We start from the raw sequence: 24,329 nt of genomic DNA on the forward strand, positions 1-24,329 counted from the left end.
ATTATTTGAAAAAAGTTTCTCGACAGATTGTGGAGCGATTAAAAGGTTTAACTTCTCCCTTTCCATTACTGGCATGGATCAGATCAGTTCTCAAATTCAGATATTTTATATGTTGTTATTAGAATAAGTATTTAGTATTATAAGGCAGGCTGAAAGGTGGTAAGTTGGCAGAATCGTGAGCACACTGGGCAAAATGCTTAGCAGTTTTTCATCCTTTTGGAGTTAATAAAATGAGTACCAGTTGAATACTAGGGTTGATGTAATTGACTTACCCACTACTCCAAGCTTGCTGGCTTTGTGCCAGAATTTGAAATTAATATTAATGGTGAGCTGGCAGAATCATGAGCACGCTGGGCAAAATGCTTAGTGGCATTTCATCTGTCTTCACATCCTGAGTTCAAATTCTGCCGAGGTTGATTTTGCCTTTCACCTTATCAGGCTTGATAAAATAAATACCGGTTGAACATCGAGGTCGATGTAAGTGAATTATCCCCTCTCCCAAAATTGCTGGCCTTGTGCTAGATTTGAAATCAATATTATAGTCAGTTCTGATATCTAATTGTTTGTTCAAGATGTATGCATGGGTGTGTAGTTAAGAAGATTATTTCTCAGCCACATGGTTTTGGGTTCAGTCTCACTGCTTTTCACCCTGGGCAAATGTCTTCTACAACCTCAGGTCAACCTAAACCTTATGAGTGTCTTTGATAGAAAGAAACTGAAAGAAATCCATCATATGTGTGTGTGTGTGTGTATTGTTGTTGAGAAAGATTGTGCAACATTTCGTGAAATCTGAACATGTTTTACATAGTTGAATGCAAGCAAAGGACATTAGCTCTATTGTTGTTTACAGTCAGTGAACACACAGGAAGACAAGGGGCCATATGAACTAACATGCATGCAAACACACACACAGCAGCTTTCTTCAGTTTCTGCCTACCAATTTCATCCAAAAGTTATTGGTTGGCTTATGGATATAGAATAGAATGCCAGCCAGTGATGTTCCCACAGTGGGACTGAACTCTTAAGTGAACTTCTCAGTTGCATAGCCATGCCTGCACCTGTGTATTGTATGTATTTTTCTAATACTTCAATCATTTGCTAAGGTTCTGAGCTCTTAACATTTCTTCTATATTTTTAAATTTTTAGACATCTATTGGTTTATTTTCAGTGAACAAGTTGTTAACCCTTCTGTTATCATGTTTCTGTTGAAATACACTGCCTTTATTTCATTTAAGTTTGAAAATAATGTGTTTAAATACAAAAATGACTGGATGGTCATGGCTTTGATGCCTTTGAACATAATTCTGCTTAAGCCATTTGTTATCACAGCCTTTTAATTAATTTAGAAAATAATAAAGAATTTTGTAAAATAATTTTGTCATTATTAAGTTGGTGTTTGGAATATAAATTAACAAGAAATTTTGATGGGAAGTTTTAATTTAGATCACTTCAAAACAGGTAATTAGTATCAAGGAATAAGAGGCGTTGTTAGGCAGATTGATATAAAAAGGTTTAAAATTAAAGGACATTAATTCTTTGCATCATCCAGTAGATTTTCAGTTAATTTTTTCATCCTGCTAATAAATTAAAATAGCAACTAACGAGTAGTCTCTAAAAAGGCTTGCCAGTCTGCCTCATGGTCCCAGTGGAGGAAATGGAAAAAGTGTTGCCCTGGAGGATGGCAAAGAAGATGTGCTGGAACAGCTACTCTGACTCACAGGGCTTGCACTTGCAGTAAGCCATCTTTGTCCTGATAGCAGTGAACAGGGATAAAACATTTTCCTTGTTAAATTCTGTCCATCATTTATTTTTGTCAATGTTTTCATCAAGGTGTAGGTAAAGTGAACAAGTTTGCTTTGCAACCATATTGTTTTGAGTTTAGTCCTATTGTGCCATATAGCTCTGGGTCAACCAAAGCCTTGAGAATGACTTTGGAGGACAGAAACTGTAGTAATTCTGTCATGTATATGTGTAGATATGTGGATATTGCTTAGTAGTTGTATACAAGTGATGCTGTCATACAGCTGGTGTCCTTTATTGACAATCTTTTGGTGAATCTGAAGAATGGGAACTGAAAGAAGCCTCTAATGTGTGTATGTGTGGCTCTTGATATCATATTATAGTTGTAAACTAAAATCTTTACACAAGTGGTATTCTCTCCAGTTTGCTATGAAAGCGTTTCTGGCCATGGGGGAAACACTGCTTGGAAACAGGTGAGGGTTGGCAATAGGTAGGGCACCAAACCATAGAAAAGCTGCATAGAAAAATTCCTACTGACCCATGCAAGCAATGAAAAGTGGGTGTTAAAACTAATGATGATGATAAGAGTTAAAAATTTGCAGCTATAAACTGTTTTTGATTTAGATTTACACACCAGTAATTTGCGTAATTGGAATCCAACACTTAATAGATTCGGCCTTTTATCTTTTCCTTCTTTTGAAATAACCAGAAATAAATTTGTTGGGGACATACAACTTCTACTTTTCTGTAGTCAACTAAACAAATTAATTAGTTCAGTTACCAAAATAAATAGGATTCAAATACGATTGCTTCACCTACTTTCCCAAATCACAAATCATATATTGGAAAGTACCTAGTTGAACTATATACTAAACTGAAATTAAAGCTGTCAGCTATTTATTGATTTTTATTGTTGTTCTCAAATATTGTTGTTTGTTATTAATTAGCTGTAGTTTTTCAGTTTTTCATGATACTAAGAGTACATCCACGCAGTTCCTTAACGTATGACTGTCATTTCAATCTTTTTTCTATTTACCCATTAATATAATAATGTCTCTAGCCTAAAGCAAATTTACTAGTGTGTGTGTGTGTGTGTATATATATATATATATATATATATATATATATGTATATATATGTATATATATATATAATGAAAAAGTAAAGAATGTCTTTTATTTCTAAATTTCTTCTTTCTTTCCTCCTGTTTTCTCTCTTCTTATTTTACCAGAAACACTTAACAATTTTATTAAGATTTCATTTCTAAGAATGCTGACACAGTTTAAGCATCAAGTGAAATTCCTGAACACATAAATATTTGCTGCGTAATTTATACTTTCTTATGTTGGAGACCTAGAGACAGGAATCTGCTTGTTGTGTCACCAAGCTAGACAGATGATTACTTCTTTCTTTGTTACCAGGCTCTCCAAATGGTTCTTGGAAATAGAACTTAAATAAATGACGTAATTCCAATTGATAGAAATTGTTGAGCAGCAAACAAAATGCCTCGTAGTATTTAGCTACAACTCTTCATGTTCTGAGTTCAAATCCATCCAGTGCCAACCATAGTTTTTCATCGCTTCCTGGGTTATTAAAATCAAACAGTAAGCTCTCTGTGGTTAAGAAGTTCACTTCTCAACCACATGGTTTCAGGTTCAGTCCCACTGCACATCACCTTGATCAAGTGTCTTTTACTATAACCCTAGGCTGATCAAAGATTTGTGAGTGACAGAAGCTCATCATGTATGTGTCTGTAATGTTCCTTGAGGGCATGTTTTGATGCATCTTTGCCACCATCTCTCTCATTATTTTTCTCTTTATCTTACTCTCTAGCTTGCCCTCCTTTCTTTTCCACAAAACACCTATCCTTGTTCCTCTGTGCCTTTAATTTCTCAACTGGCACAAAGCCACCCCCCTCCTCAGTACTGGCCATCTCCTTCCAGCCAAAGAGTTTTATCTTGCAAGGTGCTTGGTGATCCTGTTGATGCTAGTGCCACGTAAAAAACACTGATGATGGTGCCTCATAAAAAGTACCTACTACACTCTGTAAAGTGGTTGGCATTAGGAAGGGCATTCAGCTGTAGAAACCAAGACAAAACAGACTGCCAGCTCCTGCCAAATCATCTGATCAAAGCCAGCATAGAAAACTGATGTTAATTGATGATGATGATGTATATGTATGTTTGTGTGTTTCCTTGTCTTGACATCACATGATAGTTGTAAATGAGTATCATCCTCATACAAGTGCTGTCCTTGTCTCCAACCTTCTGTGAAAACATATCTGACCATGGAGAAATATTACCTTGCTTAGAGACAAGTGAGGGTTGGTGACACAAAGAGCATCCAGCCATTGAAAATCTGCCTCAATGAATTCTGTCCAATCCATGGAAACATGAAAAAGTGGATATTAAAATGATAATGATATCAAGTCTATTTTTTACCTCCCATAATTACTTGGTTGGTAGAATATTTTTCTTTATTATACTGTATTTATTTATTTTCCTATTAGCAACCACAAGGTATCTTTTAACACTGTTTACTTCCTGGATGCGACAGTTTACAGATCATTGCTACTCCCCTTGAATTGGAGGCTACTTAATGGTAGCTATATATAGATGTGTGTGTGTGTGTGTGTGTGTGTGTGTACACATAATATAGTCTTCGTGACCAGACATCACTTATCTCTTGGATATATCTAAGTAAAACATTACTGCTGCTGAGTGTTCTTTCATCATTGCTTTTATGGTTTATTTTTCTGGTGATTCATTCTGTTGACAATTCTGTCTGTCTCTTTAAATGCAATCAAGTTCTTTGATTGCCAATTCTCTTAAACTCTTCACCACTTATTTATATTCCAGACACTTTATAGCTTTACCATTCTTCTTCCATTACTTTTCTGCAGTTCTGCTGAATAAATTTCTGTTACTGGCTTAAAGATGCAAACAAGTAATTTCTATAAAAAAAAAAAGAAAAAACCCAACTCTCCTATATTCTGTAAATTGTAAAGTATATCTAACTTTTAGGAAACTTCATATGGCTTGTATTTATAAGATGTACAGAGTCTTTGTATAAATAGTATTTATATATGTTTAGAAAAAGAAAAAAAATCGTTTTCTTTTTTTCTCACTTCACTTTTAGCACGATAATATCTGAGTGAGCATTTCACTGTTCATATGTAAATAAAAAAATTTGCATTAGTGTCTCACCCATACTTGCCTATAGAAAGGAAGATAAAACACACAAAATTATTCTCACTTCAGTTAACATTTCAAAGAATAATCAACTGTTTATATGCAAATATATATATTTGCAGTACTGTCCAACCCATGCTTGCATATAGAAATGAAGATAAAACTTGCACACACTCAGAAAGCCATTCTCACCTCATTTAACACTGGAAATTGTAGTCAGTCGTTCATATGCAAATGTCTAAATTTGCAGGACTGTCCAACCCATGCAAGCATGAAGAAAGGAAAGAAAAGATTGATTTGTGAGAGTGAAAATACTTTTAAACATGAAACATACATGACTTAACTGAAACCCATTGATTGAATATAAATAACCCTTCCATTTCTCAGTGGATTTTCTTAACATTGTCAAGTGAAGCATATCAGAAAGAAATCACTTGTTCCAACGAGAGTAATGATAATAATAGTGTTCTGGCACCTCCTCCCCTTGGTTAATGGAGCGGAACTGGAAACTTCATTTCCATCTATTTATTCAAGACATTGGAGTTGTCTATGTTGCTTTTACTACATCCATTGAAAGAGCTTGGATTTGCAGCTAAATGAAACAGTAGCCAGTTATAATGTGCTCCCACTGTTTATACTTGTGAACTGCATTTTCACTTTCTCATTGTATTCACAACTATTAACAATTAGATGAATTGGAAGAGTTTAATATTGGTGCTAGGGACAGCTTGGTTGTTCCTCTATTGATTTTATCAACTCAGTGCTTGATCCTGTAGTTTACGTAAATTTGAAAATTATTAAACACCCAGATCATAATCCCATAGTTAAACAACTGCAAAAATATTCTTGTACACTTTGAAACAATAATTTATTTATCCTTTAAACCTTTTCTTACTATATTTCTATTGAAATGCACTTTGTTTCAATTAATTTTGTAAATAACAAAGAATTTGGTAGAATAACCTTGTTATTAAGCTAGTGTTTGGACCATAAATTAACATGAAGTTTATATCACACATGCAAAGGTGGTCTGAAGCAGTTGGTATTATGAGGGTTATCTACATACATGTTAGCAGATTATTAATCTATGCAGTTAGTAGGAACTTTATATGAGTGTATGGTATGGTGTGTGAAGGTGCATGGCTTAGTGATTAGGGTGCTTGGGTCATGATTGTAAGGTCATGAGTTCAATTCCCAGTGACATGTTGTGCCCTTCAGCAAGATACTTTATTTCATGTTACTCCAGTCCACTCAGCTTGCAAAAGTGAGTTGTACCTACAATTCAAAGGGCCAGCCTTGTCGCATTCTCCATGAGAACTATGTTAAGGGTATGCATGTCTGCAGAGTGCTCTGATGCTTGCATATTAATTTCATGAGCAGGCTGTTCCATTGATCGGATCAACTGGAACTCTCATTGTTGTAACAGATGGAGTGCCAGAGAGAGAGTATAGTGCGTGTGTGTAAGGTTGTGTGCAGAAATGAAGTTAATGAAGAAAGAAGACAAAGTTTTATTGAAATATATTTACTTCTCCATACACAAACGTCTATGCTTGTGCTAAATTTATTCATTAATTTAATTTTCATCACTAAAATTAATCTAATTTTCATCAAAATGGGAATATAATGCTGTGCTAGAGATGTTTATCATTGCGTCTTTGATAGAAGTTTCCAATTGAAAAATTTTCTGGGTATGAAAATATAGACCTGTGTTTTTCTATTATTATTTTTATTCATAGACCATTGTTTTGTTGTTCTTTCATGTTGAAATAAAAATTCAAATTACAGTCATATTAATACTTGAAAACAAAATATATTTTCTCATGTTTAAAGCATTATTTCTATCTAATTTTTATAATAATATATATTATATTTTTAAAAAATTGTTTTATCTTGAAATCATTCCCCTTCGAAGATTTTTAAGTGAATACAAATTCATCCATGAATTGTGATGATAGAAAATTAAAAAGTTGAGATGAAAGCTTAGAGATTATTACTTGGTACTTTTATAAAATTCTATGTAATTTATTTGAAATTTAAAAGGAAAGACTTCTTGGTAAAGTTTTTTTCTCATCTATGGCAATTTTTTTTTATCATAATTTCACTTTTAATAATTTGACTGACTTTGACAAATAAACAGTTTTTTTTTTAAATAAAATTTTTTAAAATTACATAAAATATTGAGGAAAACAAAACCAGAACGCTTCTTTTTCTGGTAACTTTTCAGAAAATAACAAGCAACGATATTTAAGATCCAAATTGAAGAGATCATTGCGCCGGGTATCTTCCTATTATTCCAATGTCTACCCACCTGATTTTTCTACAGAGGACTCTTTACAAATTGGTAAGTGTTAGCGAAGTTGTTTCTGTGGTGATCCATTTTAATTCTAAAATAATTAAACAATAAATAAAATCCTTTGAATTTTAACCTTAAAACAAACTTCTCACATTTGAATTACTTAAAAATTCAAATTAATTGTTGATATTTGGATTTAGGTACATATATATGTGTGGGACTTGTAATGAAACCAAAAGCAATATGTAAATACTTAAAAAGTCACTTAATATACTGTTTAATAAATTGTTAGTAGATTATTTTATTTATCAATAGAATTAACTTTTTTAATAGTAACACTTTTGCTTCAACCTTAACACTGAAGTTGTTAAAATAACTTCAAAAGGCCTTCAAATAAAATAATAATCATACTACCATGCTTTTTCAAGCATGTTACAAGTTGGTTGCATTGTAAGCAGTCTTAAATAGAAGGATTAGCAGAGAAATAAACCAATCCTTAAACAACAATAATAATGATTGCTAATTTTGACACAAGGCCAGCAAGTTTGGGGGAGTGGGTGAGTCATTTGCATCGACCCCAGTGTTTAACTGGCACCTATTTTATTGGCCCTGAAAGGATAGAAGGCAAAGTAGACCCCAGCAATATTTGAACTGAGAATGTAAAATCAGAAGAAATGCCACTGAGCATCTAGCCTAGCATGCTAATAATTCTGCCAGCTCACCACCTTAACATTAATGGTAATATTAAAATATTGAAAATGGTGGAAACATTCTCAAGAAGTTATAAAAATAAATTTGAAAATGAAGAGAATATTAATTTACTTCCATTTAATAACTCATTTAAAAAGTGACTTTTAAGCATTCACAGATCTGTTCCAGTTACTCAAGATACCAAAGTCTATTTTCATATTTTCCCAGATTGTTTACTTTCATCATCAGTCCTGCAGATGTATGTACATAAAAACCAAAGATCACTAATTAGTTTTCAAGACTTTACTCATTATCAGACCTACTTTTGTGATTTCTTGCTTTTTTGTGCTGTTATTTTTCTGCTGTTTTAAAATTCAAGTAATTTGGATTTTTTATCTTTATCATTTAAAAAAAAAAATTGATTACAAGAATTGCAACTAAGGACTATATTTAATGCATGCTTCATTTCATAATATTTGTCAACTGTAAATATTAACTACATCAGTCAACTGCATGGATGAATTAGATGGATCACTTCTGTTAAGGAAGGAGACAACTTGATCACATCAGAGTTCAAGTCCAGCTTATTATTATTATTATTATTATTATTATTATTATTATTATTATTATTATTATTATTATTATTATTATTATTATCATCAAAATGGTGGTGAGCTGGTAGAATTGTAGCATGTTGGACAAAATGCTTTATGGCATCTTTTTCAGTTCTACAAGAAAAGATATCAGAATAAAGGTGGCTAGCTTGCAGAATTATTAGCATGTCTGACAAAAATGCTGCTAAGCATTTTGTCTGTCTTTATGTTCAGAGTTCAAATTCTGCTGAGGTTGAGTTTACCTTTCAGCCTTTCAAGGTCAGTAAAAAGAGGTGCCAGTTGAACATTGAGATCAACCTAACCTATTAGCCCCAATCCCCCAAATTTCAGACCTGGTACCTATTATAGAAAAATTATTATTGTTATTAAAGAAGTGAGCTGACAGAATCATGAGAAATGCTGAGTAACATTTCTTCCAGCTCTTTACATTCTGAAATCAAATCCTTCCTTGATCAACTTTGGCTTTCATCCTTTCAGGGTTGATAAAAAAATAAAAAGTACCAGTTAAGTTCTGGGATCGATGTAATCGATTGACCCCCCCTTCTAAAAATTACTGGTCTTGTGCCAAAATTTGAAACAATTACCATTATTATTATTAATCATCAAATTGTTAATATAAAGCTATTATGAAAATATAATTCTTTCTATAGGCACAAGGCCTGAAATTTTGAGGGGAGGGGATTAGCTGATTACATTGACCCCCAGTGCTTTGCTGGTATTTCTTTTTGTCAACCTTGAAAGGATGAAAGGCAAAGATGACCTCAATGGAATTTGAACTTAGAACATTAAGCTAGAAGAAATGCCACTAAGCATTTTGTCTGGCATGCTAACCACTCTGCCAGCTCACCATCTTTAATAATTGTCTACTATAGGCACAAGACCTGAAATTTTGGGTGAGGAGTGGGGTCAGTTAATTACATTGATCCCAGTGCTCAGCTGCTACTTATTTCATCTACCCCCAAAAGGATGAAAGGCAAAGTGACCTCAGCAGAATTTGAACCACAGGCTGTAAAGCTGGAGCAAATGTCACTACACATTTTGTCCAGTATGCTAATGGTTCTACCAGCTTACCACCTTCAATAATAATAATAATAATAATGATAATAATAATAATTATTTATAATATTATCCGATGCTAGTTTCTGGCTACTTGTCAGAATATTATACTTGTCAAAATATCTATTATTAGATTTGATCTCTTCCCCTCCTCCATACTGACATCATTTAACATGTCTGTCCGATAACTGCTTTACTTTGATCATTTATCAAGCTTCTTTGTTATCTTTTCCAATTAGATTTCCTTTGTTCTTCGGCTGTTTTCCAAAATTGCTCCCTCCCCCACCTCCATCTCTTATTATTCCACTCTTATTATAATAATGTCACATCAAACATTGCTTCTTTTACTTACTGAACACACTGACTGCTTTAATCTATAACAGACACTCTTTGTTTTCTTTTTCTTCTCCCTCTTCTGCTACTAAGCTGAGTAGACACATCAGTCCTGTTTGGGCCACCCTGCCCAATCCTGATGGACACAAGCCTGTGTTATAGGAGCAGATCTAAAAAATCTAAGATCCCTGTTAGAAATGCGCTGATCACTTTTTCTCATCCTGTTCTTGATTATTTTAACACAGCAACTGCAGTATGTTATACATTCCAGTTGAAATTTACTTGGAGATGCACAAGATAACTGTCATGTATATAAGTCTTGCTCATTTTATAGGGTGGGGATCATATCTTTATGCGCAATTATAAACTTTAGGGTTGCTTTTGATGTTGAGTAGCCATAAACAGATGCTTATCCCTTATCAATAACCAGTTATGTTAGGGTTAGGGTCTTTTTTGGATGGGATCATTTTGAACATGTTATTATTTGAATGTCCATTTATTTAGTTTATTAAAGCAGATTTTCTATGGCTACATGCCCTTTCTTTCACCAACCTTCACGTGTTTCCAAACAAGGCAAGGCTTGGTGATTGGTGACAGAAAGACCACACTTTTTTTTGCAGAACATTGGCAATAAATCACACTGCTTGTATGACCATGACACTTGTTTACAACTATTATGATTTGTCAAGAAAAGGGGAATGACACACACACACACACACACACACACTCTCTCTCTCTCTTTCTCTCTCTTTCTTATTCCAGTTTAATTAAACTTCTGAAACTACATGTCCTGCCTGTGCTTATGAGGAAAATAAATTAAATGATGATAAGGAAAAATTGTTAGAAATTGAAAATGAATTAAAATTTTTAAAAAATGACTGTTAGTACAACATTTATAAAATCATAAATTAAGCTATTAACCTTCATCTTTAAAGATGTGACTTATTAAAATATTTTTTATTTCAATTGATTGCATGTCCAATAATCATAAAATGTCTTATTCCTCAATGAGTTTGAGATTAGATTTGAAACTAACAGCAATAATTAGCTCTTATCCAGTAAGTCACATGAGATGCATCTGTTGCAAGGTTTTGGGTTGAGTCCCACTGCATGGCATCTTGGGCAAGTATCTTCAACTCACTAGCATAGGAGGTGGGTAAGGGCAGTCTGTACTGGGCAACACTTTTAAAGGGGCACCACTTTTGGGTCTGCTGTAGGCAATACGTGTTTTTTGTGAGGTCCGGGGGTGACAAACAGAAGGGCCACCCCACGTGGCACATACTCTAGCTATTGCTAGTGCTTCAACTATAGTACCCGTCCAACCAAAGCCTTTGAGTGGATTTGGTAAGCAGAACCTGAAAGAAGCTGTATGTGTGTGTGTGTGTGTTTGTCTTGACAGTGTGATGTTTATAAATGAATATCACCATCATACAAGTGATGTTGTTTGTGTTCAACCTTCCATGACAAATCAGTCTGACCATGTGGTAATATGAACCTGGAACAGGTGAGGGTTGGTGACAAGAAGGGCATCTGACCATAGAAAATCTACCACATTGGGTTCCTTTGAACCCGAACAAGCATGGAATATGTGGACATTAAACAATGTTGATGACGATATCATTTCTAAAGGTGAGGTTAATAGTCAGAAAAATGCTAGGACACATTTCAGACATTTGGGTTTGCAATTTTTTGTACAGTAATGGTAGATAGTTGCATAAACTTTGGTTGGCTAGTTTTATGGAGCCTATCTATCCCAAACATTTTATTTTTAGGTCTTTGCTAATCTCCCAGCTTTATCTTTCTTTTGTTAATGGCTTTCACAGTTTTCACTCTTGTTTCACTACACTCCTACATTTTAAAATATTTCCAAAGTAAATGCCTTTTTCTCAATTTGTTTTGCATTTTCTCTGCTATCTCTAAGCTTTCTATTTCAGTACCATAACATCATATTAGTACAATAAGTGTTGAATAATGCTGCAGTCTAATAATAAATTATTTTATTGTTACAAAAATGGTGAAATGGTTAAGATTCTAGATTGTCAGCTTGCAGATTAAGGACATTATATCACATTCTTCAGTGACTTGTACATTATCTCCTTTGAGCAATATACAAAATTTCTTTTTCATCTGTGCAACAACAAGTGGGTAACAAAAGTCTTGTTGTACCCACTTTGATTTCATGCACAGAACTGAGAGGTATTTCTGTACCTCAAAGCTATAAAAACCTTTTAACAATTTATGGTGTGCAGATACAGAAGATAAGTCCTCAATATTAATGAACATCTGTCTGAAGTTTGCTTAAGCTTCTGCTGTTATTGCAGGAGATTTTTCTATCTTATGTCTCACTCTCTCATTTCAGCCCACCTCTTCCTTTTTTTTAAAATATATTATCTGCTTATCTTGTGCTTCGTAACAGATAGTAAGTAGTATCATATTGCAGGCAACTGCCTGATATTGGAGGTGAACCCATGCTTCAGTGGGTTTACGGTTTTCTATTATCACCATCCTTATCATCTTTTCAAGCCAGAATACGGGTGTATATGAGACTCTCAATCTCAATTAAGAGACATCTTTCTGTGTTGATGCTTTCCTCTCTTAAATATAGTGTTACACATTAACACAGCATTTGTGTCCTTAAATCTTTATCTTCAGACACACACACACCACACGCACATGCATGCATGTACTTGCTCATATACAAACTGGCATAAGTGATTCATCATCCATTAAACTCTTTTCCATATGGGCAACAAATCTGTCTCCTCCTCCACCTTCATCTCTGTCATTTTACTATACTTATATTTAGTTTTATGATAATTGCCAAATATGTGTGTGTGTGTTTGTGCTCAATATATTTGGTACGCATGTCCATCTGTATGCATCTATACAGATATGAGTGACTGTATGCATGTGTGCAATATCTATGCATGTACATGTATGTTTGTGTGTCTGCATGTATACATACATACATGCATACATACACACACATATGGATTTGTTAGAACAAACAGGAGAAATAAAACTCTACATGTGTATATATACATTTTTAATATATATCTTTAGTTATTTAGTTGACTGAAAGAAGAGTGACTTTCAGTGCTTGAGTTAGTTCTGTAACATTCTGCTGATTAAAAATAAACATTATATATATTTACACACATACACACACACACACACAACAGTCGTATAGAGGTGGTGGGTAAAATAATAGAACCAGCTTATTAAATGGAAGTTTTATTATTTAATATGGAGTCAGTCTCCCTTTGGTATCAATCACAGCTTTAATACATTAAAGAATTGACTTGTACATATTCTGAATAGTTCTTAGAGAAATTTCAAGTTATTCTTCCAGTAAAACCTGCTGTAGCTCTTTCTGTGATAATTTTGGAAGTAAGTGGCACCTGACTTGTTCTAAAATGTACCATAAATGTTTGATTATGCTTAGTTTTGGTGCTTGTGTGTGTATGTGTGTGTGTGTGTGGGGGGGGGGGCAGTCCAAGTTGTCTACTTCACTTTTGTGCTCTTTGCATTAATTTTGAATAATATAAGTTGTGTGAATTGATGCATTATCATCCTTGAAAATTGTGCTTCAATCAGGGAACAATGCTTGTACCATAAAATTGAAATGTTCAACCAAAATACTTTGATAATGAATGGTATTATATCCGCCTTGTAGAACAACTAAAGGGTCAAAGAATTCTATGGTATGGCTGCTCAAATCATTACAGAGCCTCCACCATGCTTCTCAGTAGGGGGCCAAACTGTCAAGATTGAAGGCCTCTTTGGCTCTCTCCAAACTTAAACTCACCCCCAAAAGGAAAAAAATGAGTGAATGATGATTCAGCAATGAAGACAACATTGTCACATTGACCTAGTGATCACTTCTGATAATCTAGATACTATTTTTATTTTTTTTTTTAATTTTTATTTTGCTTATCAATGTTGAGAGGGGACAGGAGAATATAGCACTTGCATCTTTCTTGTGGTATCCAGCTTTATGGCACTCAAAATGAACAGTTTTGGTTGACACAGAGTTTGCAGGATGGTAGTTTAGCTCTGCTGTCACTTTTGTTGCCAGAGTTTGGTGACTTTTAAACACAATACATTTCACTAGTCTTTGGTCCCTCTCTGTGATCTTTGCCCTTCTGTGCAGAATTATGCTTGCCAAAGCTGACTTTTACTTTGGTTTTAGAATGCCAACATGAGTTTAGAGACTCTGAACATTGAGCAATTTAGCAGTTTTAGTAACTGAAGCTCTGGTCATTCATGCACCAACAATTTGTTCTCTCTGGAAATCAGATAGGTTACACATAATTTAATATCTGCAAAAATTTTTTTTTAATTAAAAATAGTGCTATATCATGAAGTAGAAGGCATGCAGAATACATATGAACACATATATGCAAACAAGAACAGTTTTTAATGTTTTCTATTGCCAATAGAAAAATAGTTAAAAACATAAAAACTAGTGTTTCCATCATTTTGTTCAACCTCTGTATATATATTTTTACACACATGCATGCATGTGTGCATCCCTCATACAGGCTACAATCAAACACCTTTTGCAGGATCTTTACTAGTTTCTTAGAGATGGATGGTATTTGTGTGCTACCAACTGAGATGAACTTCCTGGTTTGAAACTCATGCAAACCCAAACCATCAGCTCCTTGAGGCCCTTTAGGATCATTCTGTGGCCAATGATAGATATTGTCACAGGTCATCTCTACAGCATTAATGATGCAGTGGTTATCAGACACCATGTCTAATGATTGGATTGGCTCTTTGTACTGACCTTCAACCAACTTTACCAGAATGTTTATAGCAAGGATTACTGAAATGGTAATCCAATTATAATACCCTTCTGAGGCTTATGCTTTCCTGGTGTTGTAGAAATAGTAGACTCCCTAACAATGACTGAAATTGTGGTTGTAGTCCAGCATGAGATCTCTGAATCTGTCTTGGATATGGTACTTGTTCAAAGCCTCTTCAACCAGCTTATGAGGACAGACTTGTAGGCATTTGGAAGGCAATACTGCCAGGTCTCATCCTTTGCACCTTCATTAACTGGGTGACCACATTCAAGGGTTCCAGACATTCTGATACCTCCTATTTGAACTGAGGTATCAATGTGCCTCATGACACCACTGAAGAATACCATTTTGTTAGTAATGAGGAAAGAGATTATTCTAAACTGATTGATGGTCTTTGGCTCTTCCTCCTCTGAAATCCACACCCTTAGTCCTTATCAAGAGAAAGAACTGGTAACATCTTTGAGTAGATCCTGCACTTTCTGCTTGGGACAAAGCATCTCTGATGTTTATTTTACCTCTACAGACATGTGTGTGCACACACACACACACACACGTACACACACTCACAACTTTACAAAGGACATCCAGCTGTAAAACCCATAATAAAGCAGACACTGGAGCCTAGTGCAGTCTTCTGGCTCATCAGCTCCTGTCAAACCATCCAACCCATGCCAGCATGGAGAACAGATGTTAAACAATGATGATATGTATATATATATATATAAACTAAACTGTTATAACAGTTGTAGTCCGTGTGTTTTGCAGTAAGTCACAGAGGGCCCTGAGCATTCCTGCTGATCCTTTCCTTTTATAATGTTAATAACCAAATAGTCACGCTCACAGATGCAGGTAAAGCACAGCAGTTTCAGCTGTGAATTGAAACCAGTCTGTGATGTTTACCCAGTTTGAAATATATTTAGAGAGAAAACGTTATGTTAATTTACATTTGACATTAATGAGTATACAATATTTCTTTAATTATCTCTATCATACTAATTGTCTTTCTGCCTAGCAGCATCACATACATTATTTGTATATTTCACTATAGTTATATTCATGCAGGAAACTATGTGTTTATTTGACCTGCTAGAAATAGAAGTCAAATACCCTTAAATCATGCCTCTCTGTCTTAAATAAGAAAAGGCACATATTTAATAATATTGTCCTAGGCTTTCAAAAAGACATGATTACAACAACCAGAGTACCTTTCATTATTGGTCTGCTTGACCAGGACTGACCTGTGACTAAACAGCATTGCTGAAGTGACACACATCCCTTCAAACAGCCCCACTTGAGAATGAGTGACAACTCATCAAGTACTCTGAAAAGCGTTAATGGGTAAGGGGTTAAATTGGTTTCTCTTTTAAAATAATGCAATTCAGACGATATATGAATATAATAACAGTGTGTAGATAGCACAGCTGTAATGTTTTGAGTGTTTAATGACTTGAAGAGTTTCAAAGTAATGGTCGACTAGCATTAGATATTTAAGTCTGTAACAGCTTAGTCACAGCTTCACATTATAATTAATTCACGCATCATTCTTGCATGGCTCAGAAGGAATTCATTGAGGTAGATTTTCTTTTTTGCAGGTGAATGTCCTTCCTACCGCCAAGCCTCATCTGTTTCCAAGCAAGCCAGACAAATTTCTCTTAAATTAATGACACTGCTTGTATGACAGTGATGTTCATTTACAATTATCACATGATGTCAAGACAAAGGAATACACACTTACTCATACATACACATACATGATGGCTTTCTTTCAGTTCTCAGTCTATCAAATCCACTCACAAACTTTGCTTAGCCCTTCTAAGGTGCCACACAATAGGACTGAACCCAAAACCACATGGTTGGGAAGCCAACTTCTTGACCACACAACAATGTCTGAACCTATATATGGTTTATACAATTTTTAGAACTGTTGTTAGTTTGTGTTTAATTAGTAATATACCTTTATTATATATTAGTGTCTATTTTCGTTATACATTCAAAATAAATCTTTTCAAAAGATGTGCAGTTGTACAGCTGAGCTACTTACCTAGAAGTCACAGTTTCAAATCTCTCTAAAGGCCTTTCATTATGTCTCTCAATTTGATATTGTCTTCTACCTTCTTTAGTTTAAGTCAACTCCAGCTTCAGATTTTGTTGTGTAATATTTCAGGACACAGACATGGCTGTGTGATTAAGAAATTTACTTACCAACCCCATGGTTTCAGGTTCAGTCTTACTGTGAGACATCTACTATAGCCCTGGGCCCATTAAAGCTTTGGGAGTGGATTTTGTTGATGGAAACTGAAACAAGCCCACAATGTGTGTGTGTGTGCATGAGAGAAATTTCCTATTTCCCCTTTGTCTTCATGCATGTTCACTAATTCTCTAAACAGCAACCCAGCAAGAATCACATTAACATTTGTGAAATTTCTGTATTATGTTTTATATAAGGCTCCATAGCTTGTTAGCCACTATATATGTTTTATATAAGGTTCCATAGCTTGTTAGCCACTATATATGTTTTATATAAGGTTTCATAGCTTGTTAGCCACTATATATGTTTTATATAAGGTTCCATAGCTTGTTAGCCACTATATATGTTTTATATAAAGTTCCATAGCTTGTTAGCCACTATATATGTTTTATACTGTGCTGTTAGATGTATTTAGTATTAACATTCCTGTTAAGGTTACATCTTCCAGGTTGATGTGTGTTTGTTCTGCTTCACTGCTTCTCACATGTTCTCAGCAGCTCTTTTTCTTATGTTTGCTTTACTTTTTACATTCCATATTCTTAAGACTTCAGACTTCACTGACCTACATTTTGCTCTAGTTATCAACATATACTAACTAGCATGCAGTTTCCATTATTAGCCTTTTGGAACTTAGGGGTCGAGCAAACAACACCTGTTTATTTAATTCACAACCACCTTATTTATTCTGTCTAAAGAAAAAAAAATAATAACTAAAGAAAAGGAGAAAAGTAGAGTAAAAAGATCATCTTGTGCCCAGCCATAACTGCTGATCACGTTCCTTTATGAAATGTGCAGTTCTCCAACACCACCACTACCATTTAAAAGGAACTTAGTTTATGCTTGACAAACTCTTCTCACTCTCTTTCTCTCCAGGTTTATTGAGTTTTCAGTTTCTGGTATTGTATGTTAACCCTTTCATTATCTTACTTCAAATGAAATACACTGCATTCATTTCAGTTAATTTTGAAAATTACGAAGAATTTAGTAAAATCCCTTATCAGACTGGCATTTGGAACAAATTAATATGAAATTTTGATAGGTTTTTAGGCCACTTCAAAACAGGAAGTTTGTATCATAGAACCAGGAATGATCTTAGGCAGGTTGTTTTCAACCCTACCATCATTGGATGACATAATCTGATTAGATAATAAATGACTGGATGATCATGGCTGGGATGCCCTTGAACACAGGTCTGCTCAACTTTTTTTGGTATCATATTTGTGTTGAAATACACAGCCTTCATTTCAATAATAAAATGACATTACAGGTCTTAGTATTGGTAAAGTATTAATGATATATTAATTAAATCTTGTTTGCTTCCCAGCCATGTGACCTTGGGTTCAGTCCAGTGCAGCATCTTGGGCAAGTATCTTCTACTATAGCCCCAGGTCAACCAAAGACTTGTGAATGGATTTGGTAGGTGTGTGTGTGTGTGTGTGTGTGTGTGTGTAGGCATGTGACCTAGTGGTTAGGGAGTTGCATTCACAATTACTAGATTGTAGGTTCAATTCACAGACTGAGTGGCATATCGTGTTCTTGAGCAAAACATTTCATTTCATGTTGCCCCAGTTAGCTGTAAAGGGGTAACCCTGTGAGGAACTAGCTGTCCAATCAGGTGGAACATTGGTCTGCTCACCTAACCAGTTGAGTGGCATCGTTCAAACACTAAGACAATGCAAAGCACATAGTGACCAACAATGTATATCAACATCTGATAGTCTGGTTGATCATGTGATTGTGTGTGTGTGTGTGTGTGTATATATATATATATATATATATATAAAGGGAGAAAGTTGGGGTAGAAGGTTGTACCATTATCTTAATGTCATATGATAGTTGTAAATGAACATCATCATCATTCAGGTGATGTTTGTTTCCAGACTTCCATAAAGAACATGTTTAGCCATGGGGAAATATTACTTTACTTGGAAACAGGTGAGAGTTGGCAACAGGAAGGGATCAGGTCATAGAAGATCTTCCTCAAATTCCTTCTAACCCTTGCAAGAATGGAAAAGTGGGCATTGATGGTGATAGTATCTAAACTAAACTCACATCATTGTTGTTTAATCTAAAGGGACCCTGATTAAGTAGATGTATGATTAAAAGCATTCAGGCCATCACCCTCTCTTTTCTTTGCCTTTTCTTTTTAGGCATATCTCCTGGACTTCATTATCCAGTATGTTCCATTTTAAGATGGTAGGGTTTTGGCTGAGGCAGATTTAGCTGTTATTTTTATATGAGAGATACTCTCTCATCGGCTCTGTATGTATACAGTCTTGGTGTAAAATTTGGTTGATTTATTCCTAAATCTTCTCCCAGTTATGCTTGGTGGATGACCTCACAGACTTATTTGCTGCAGATATATATGGAATCAATTTATTTTATCAGATTATTCTTTTACTTGTTTCAGTCATTTGACTGGTGCCATGCTGGAGCACTGCATTTAGTCAAGCAAATCAACCCCCAGGACTTATTCGTTGTAAGCCTAGTACTTAGGCTATCAGTCTCTTTTGCTGAACCACTTAGTTACGGAGACGTAAACACACCAGCATTGGTTGTCAAGCGATGTTGGGGAGACAAACACAGACACACACACACACATATATACATATACATACATATATACGACGGGCTTCTTTCAGTTTCCATCTACCAAATCCACTCACAAGGTTTTGGTAGACCCAAGGCTATAGTAGAAGACACTTGCACAAGGTGCCATGCAGAGGGACTGAACCTGTAACCATGTGGTTGGTAAGCAAGCTACTTACCACACAGCCACTCCTGTGCCTATATTGACTTTTATAAAAAAAAAATTTAATCATTTTGAAGTATCAAATTTTACTCTTTATTATTGTTGTTGTTGTAGTTGAGGGGGAAGCTGTAAGTTGGCAGAACCATTTGCATGAGGGACAACATGTTTAGTGGCATTTTGACCATCTTTATCTTCTGAGTTCAAATGCCACTGAAGTCAACTTTGCCTGTCATCCTTTTGGGGTCAATAAAATAAGTACCAGTTGAGCACTGGGGTTAATGTAATTCACTGTCCCCCTCCCCCAAAACTTCAAACTTTGTTGCTTTGGTAGAAAGAATTATTATCATTATTATTATTCATATACACACAATGGATTAGACTGTTGGAACAGAAAAATTCCTAACACTGAGCTTCAACAAGTAACCTTTTATTATTATTATTTTTTTTTTTTCCTCTTCTATTTTTTCCAGATTTTCCCTATCAACAGCAGCAGCAAATGTGCAGAGTTCTGGCAAACAACACTATTGTTTGTGATCCTGTGTTATATGAGGAAATAGATATCTGGAAAAACCATAAAGACCATCTTGATTCTTTAATTCAAAAATATCAATTGACAATTAAAAATTTAAAGGTTTGTATACACATTTGCAGACAGCATCGGTTTGTTTTTCTTCTTCTATTTTGTTTTTTTTGTCAGCTTTACCTTGAAGAACAACATAGATCAGTCTTGTTTGGATATCTTTGGCTTCTAATCTAATATAATATTAATATTTGCTTTTTGTCCCTTTCACCTTTCATTACATTATATTTTACTGCGTTTACTTACTGAAATACAATAATTAGTAAGTTGTAGTGGTGGTGGTGGTTATCATATTGAGGTTGAAATAGTGTTAAGAAAATTGGTAACTATATATCAAGAAGTCCAATCACATCATATTTAAATTGAAAAGGCTAAACTACTGATCATCCAACTCAACCATTCTGGAGAAATAAGCATCAATCTGATGAGAATACAACAAGAAATTGTCTTTTGCATTTTTATTATTGTTATTAAAGCCATGAAGTGGCAGAATCATTAACATACCAGATAAATTGCTTAGCAGCATTTCATCCATTTTTATGTTCTGAGTTTAAATTTCGCCGAGGTTGACTTTGCCTTTCATCCTTTTAGGGGTTCATGAAATAAGTACCAGTTAAATACTGGGATTAATCTAATTGACTAGTCCCCCACCAAAAAAAAAAAAAAAATTTGGAACGGATTATTATTATTATTGTTTTTATTAGGATGGCAAACTGACAAAATTGTTGGCATATTGGACAAAATGCTTAGCAGTATTTCTTTTGGCTCTTTATATTTTGAGTTTAAATGCTGCTGACATCGAATTAGTCTTTCTTCCTTCTGAGGTCAATAAAATAAGTATCAGTTGAGCATTGGCACCAATGTTATCAAATTACTCACTCCCCTAAAAAATTGTTGGCCATTTGCCAAAATTTGCAACCATTATTGTTATTATTATTATTCATATATTTATTTTTTGATATTTGTACAGATATATTTTGAAGATATTGAAATATTTTTGCATTGTGATATTTTCTTTTTTCAGAAATATTGTAATTGTTTCAAAGCCACACAGGGTAGACAGTAAAGAAGATTCAACAAATTATTGATTTTAAAGAAATTAAAGCAAATTGTTGTTTTAATTACTGGATTTCCTAATTGCTATGCAAAGATATTAAATTTTTTACCCAGATTTTCACAGCTGGTTAAAATGGTTTTGGCGGTGTCAAATTTCTTGTTTAGGGTTTGAATTTTTTTCTTCCTATTTTTTATGATTTCAGGTATCTTCCAACATGGGTCTCTTACTTTTAGAAATAAACTGAATTCTTTCAGTTTACAAGAATTTAAAAAAAAAAAAATCATATTAAGTTCAAGTTTCATTTATTCAGTGACATCACAGATATAATACGGTCTGTTTTGTCATTAAAAATAGAATGGAGACAAAAGTAGAAAAATTGCCTTAATAAACAGAAGAAATAGTTTTCTATAAAAATACCCCATATATTACCTTGTATTACTTCCCATTAGATGCATTATTAAGATACCAACTTGCTTGAGACCATCCCTGGTTCTTTAACAAACTTCCTTCTTTAAAGTAGTCTAAATTAATACTCTCCATCAAAATAATTTATGCTCCAAACACCAATTTAATTGATAGTTATTTCACTAAATACTTCATTTATTTGAAAATTAATTGAAATGAAGAGAGAGGATTTCAACAGAAATATGGTGCTTAGAACATTTTCTGATGTAGCTTCCCATTTTTAAAACCCCTTTCCACCAATCTACCCTGGAGCATACCTTGTTCTATGATACAAACTTCATGTTTTAAAGTGATCTAAATTAAAGCATAACAAAGTTGTTATACTAAATTCTTCATTATTTTCAAAATTAATTTAAAAAAAGAGGTTGTAATTTCAAAAAATATAATAAAAGGGTTAAAGTGATCAAAATCAAAATCTGTCATCAAAATTTCATATTAATTTATGTCCCAAACGACAGTTGTTTTACTAAATAATTTTTCGTTATTTTAACATTTAGTTGAAACAAAGGCAATATATTTCTTCATAAACATTGTAACAAAAGGGTTAACAAGAACTCTTGCTTCCTACTCCCACCTGGAATAAATCTGTAAAGAAATGAAAAAGTATTCTGAACAAAATTGAAGAAATTGTTTTGTAATTTAGAGTTTTTTCTCCTCTTCTACAAAAGAGGTTAATATCTTGAACAGCTCCAGCTTCAACATATTTTATATCTTTTCCAACCTTGTTTTATAATGGAACTAAATTTTCTGAGCTGAAAGTTGTTATTATTTATATGGTGACAAGCTGGCAGAGTCGTTAGTGTTGGACAAAATGCCAAGTGTTATTTCCTCTGACTCATTACATTCTGAGTTCAAATTTCGCTGAGGTCAGCTTTGTCTTTCATCCTTTTGGGATTAATAAAATAAAGCATCAATCAAATAATGGGGTTGATGTAATTAACTTGTTCCCTCCACTCAAAATTGCTGGCCTTGTCTCAAAATCAGAAAGAATTATTATTAAAATGGCAAAAGCTGGCAGGATGATTAGCATGCTAGACAAAATTCTCTACAGCAGGTCTTTACAATCTGAGTTCAAATTAGACCAAGGTCAGCTGTTTCATCATTTCAGGGTAAATAAAATAAAGCACTAGCCAAGTGCTGGACTCAATGTAACCAACTAACAAGCTCCCTCTAAAATTGCTGGCCTTGTATCCACATTTAGAACAATCATTAGTTTTATTTACTTTTCACAATTTCTATCTTTAAAGTAATACCAGTAATTTTGTACAAACACTTGAAAGATTAAATTCACTCATTGTATACACAACAATTTAGTTTTACATTGTATATATATATTTTACTTAAAAAAATTTTTTCTTGTAAAAGTAATATTTTGATAATTTAACTCTCTAAATTTCATCAAAATTTTGAATTTTTTAACCATTTATTCGTCACTGTCCTGGAGTCATTTACAAATGGAACTGGGTCTTTATAAACACCCAATAGTGCTAGTTCTAGTTCCTTTGCTTCTGATTTGCTAATATTAATAATTATAGATTAATTGCTCTTACTACAGCAATCATGTTCTTTCAGGGTCCACCTATTCTATATGAACAACAATAGAACTGAGTTTTTTTTCTCTCGCTCTCTCCATTTTTGCTTAACAAAATTTTTTTTGTTAAATTTTATCTTTCTTTAAAATTTCCAACCCTCCAAGAAGCCATAGATTATTTCCATTCTTTTATCAGGAAATACCTTTCAGCTTCATTTGCACTGATGAAGGATTACAAGGATTTGCTTAAACAGGTAAAAAATATTTTCCACATATTTGTTAGATTAGAAGATAACAAAGTGAAATTAACGAGTCTGCTTTGGCAGCTTCGTACCTTTTCATAAGAAACGGTTCCAAAACATTCAGCAGTAAGGTAGAAATTGTTTCATTTAACTCCAACACAACGGATAAATTATTCCGCTTTGTATGTCATGAAGTATGTCATGAATGTCCAATTTCCAAGATATTCCTTGCTGCTCTTCCTTGATCATCAGTTTCAAATATTAATTATATTCCAGTTCATATAAAACTTTTTCTTGTCTAGTACATATATATTTAATTCATTGTATGTATGGCAGATCTGAGCCACCACCTTAATGAAGTTATCATCTGCCACATGTAACAATACTGTGATATACTTTTTTTTTAAACCCTTCTCTAAATAATGTATTTTTTTACCTCAGTGCCCCTAATGAACAATATTTTGGAATTTCTATTAATCTTAATATAGATTTCTCAACATATTTAAAAATTTTGGGTTTTGGGGGAACATCTATAGGTGCAGTCATGGCTGTGTGGTTAAGAAACTCACTTAGCAACCTTGTGATTTTAGGTTCAATCTCACTGCGTGGAACCTTAGGCAAATGTCTTCTACTATAGCCCTCTTTTGGAGGACAGAAGCTGTGTAAAAGTTCATCTCATATATGTGTGTGTGTGTATGTATATATATATATATATATATATATATA

The 24,329-nt window shown here is 34.0% G+C and overlaps 1 protein-coding gene across 5 annotated transcripts in view; it reads left to right on the top strand.

The window, feature by feature from the left end:
* The window catches only part of LOC106879980 (extracellular sulfatase Sulf-1), a 206,452-nt gene that overhangs the window by 115,058 nt on the left and 67,065 nt on the right, over window positions 1-24,329 (top strand). For 4 of the 5 annotated variants that reach the window (XM_052971049.1, XM_052971048.1, XM_052971051.1 and 1 more), the window contains 2 exons: window positions 7,156-7,272; window positions 20,199-20,359. In XM_052971049.1, coding sequence (XP_052827009.1) covers window positions 7,156-7,272; window positions 20,199-20,359 — 278 coding nt within the window. The remainder of the gene's footprint in view (window positions 1-7,155; window positions 7,273-20,198; window positions 20,360-24,329) is intronic. The other variant, XM_052971050.1, reaches the window with a different exon arrangement.

This window comes from Octopus bimaculoides, chromosome 10 (assembly GCF_001194135.2).
Source record: "Octopus bimaculoides isolate UCB-OBI-ISO-001 chromosome 10, ASM119413v2, whole genome shotgun sequence".
Taxonomy (NCBI): domain Eukaryota; kingdom Metazoa; phylum Mollusca; class Cephalopoda; order Octopoda; family Octopodidae; genus Octopus; species Octopus bimaculoides.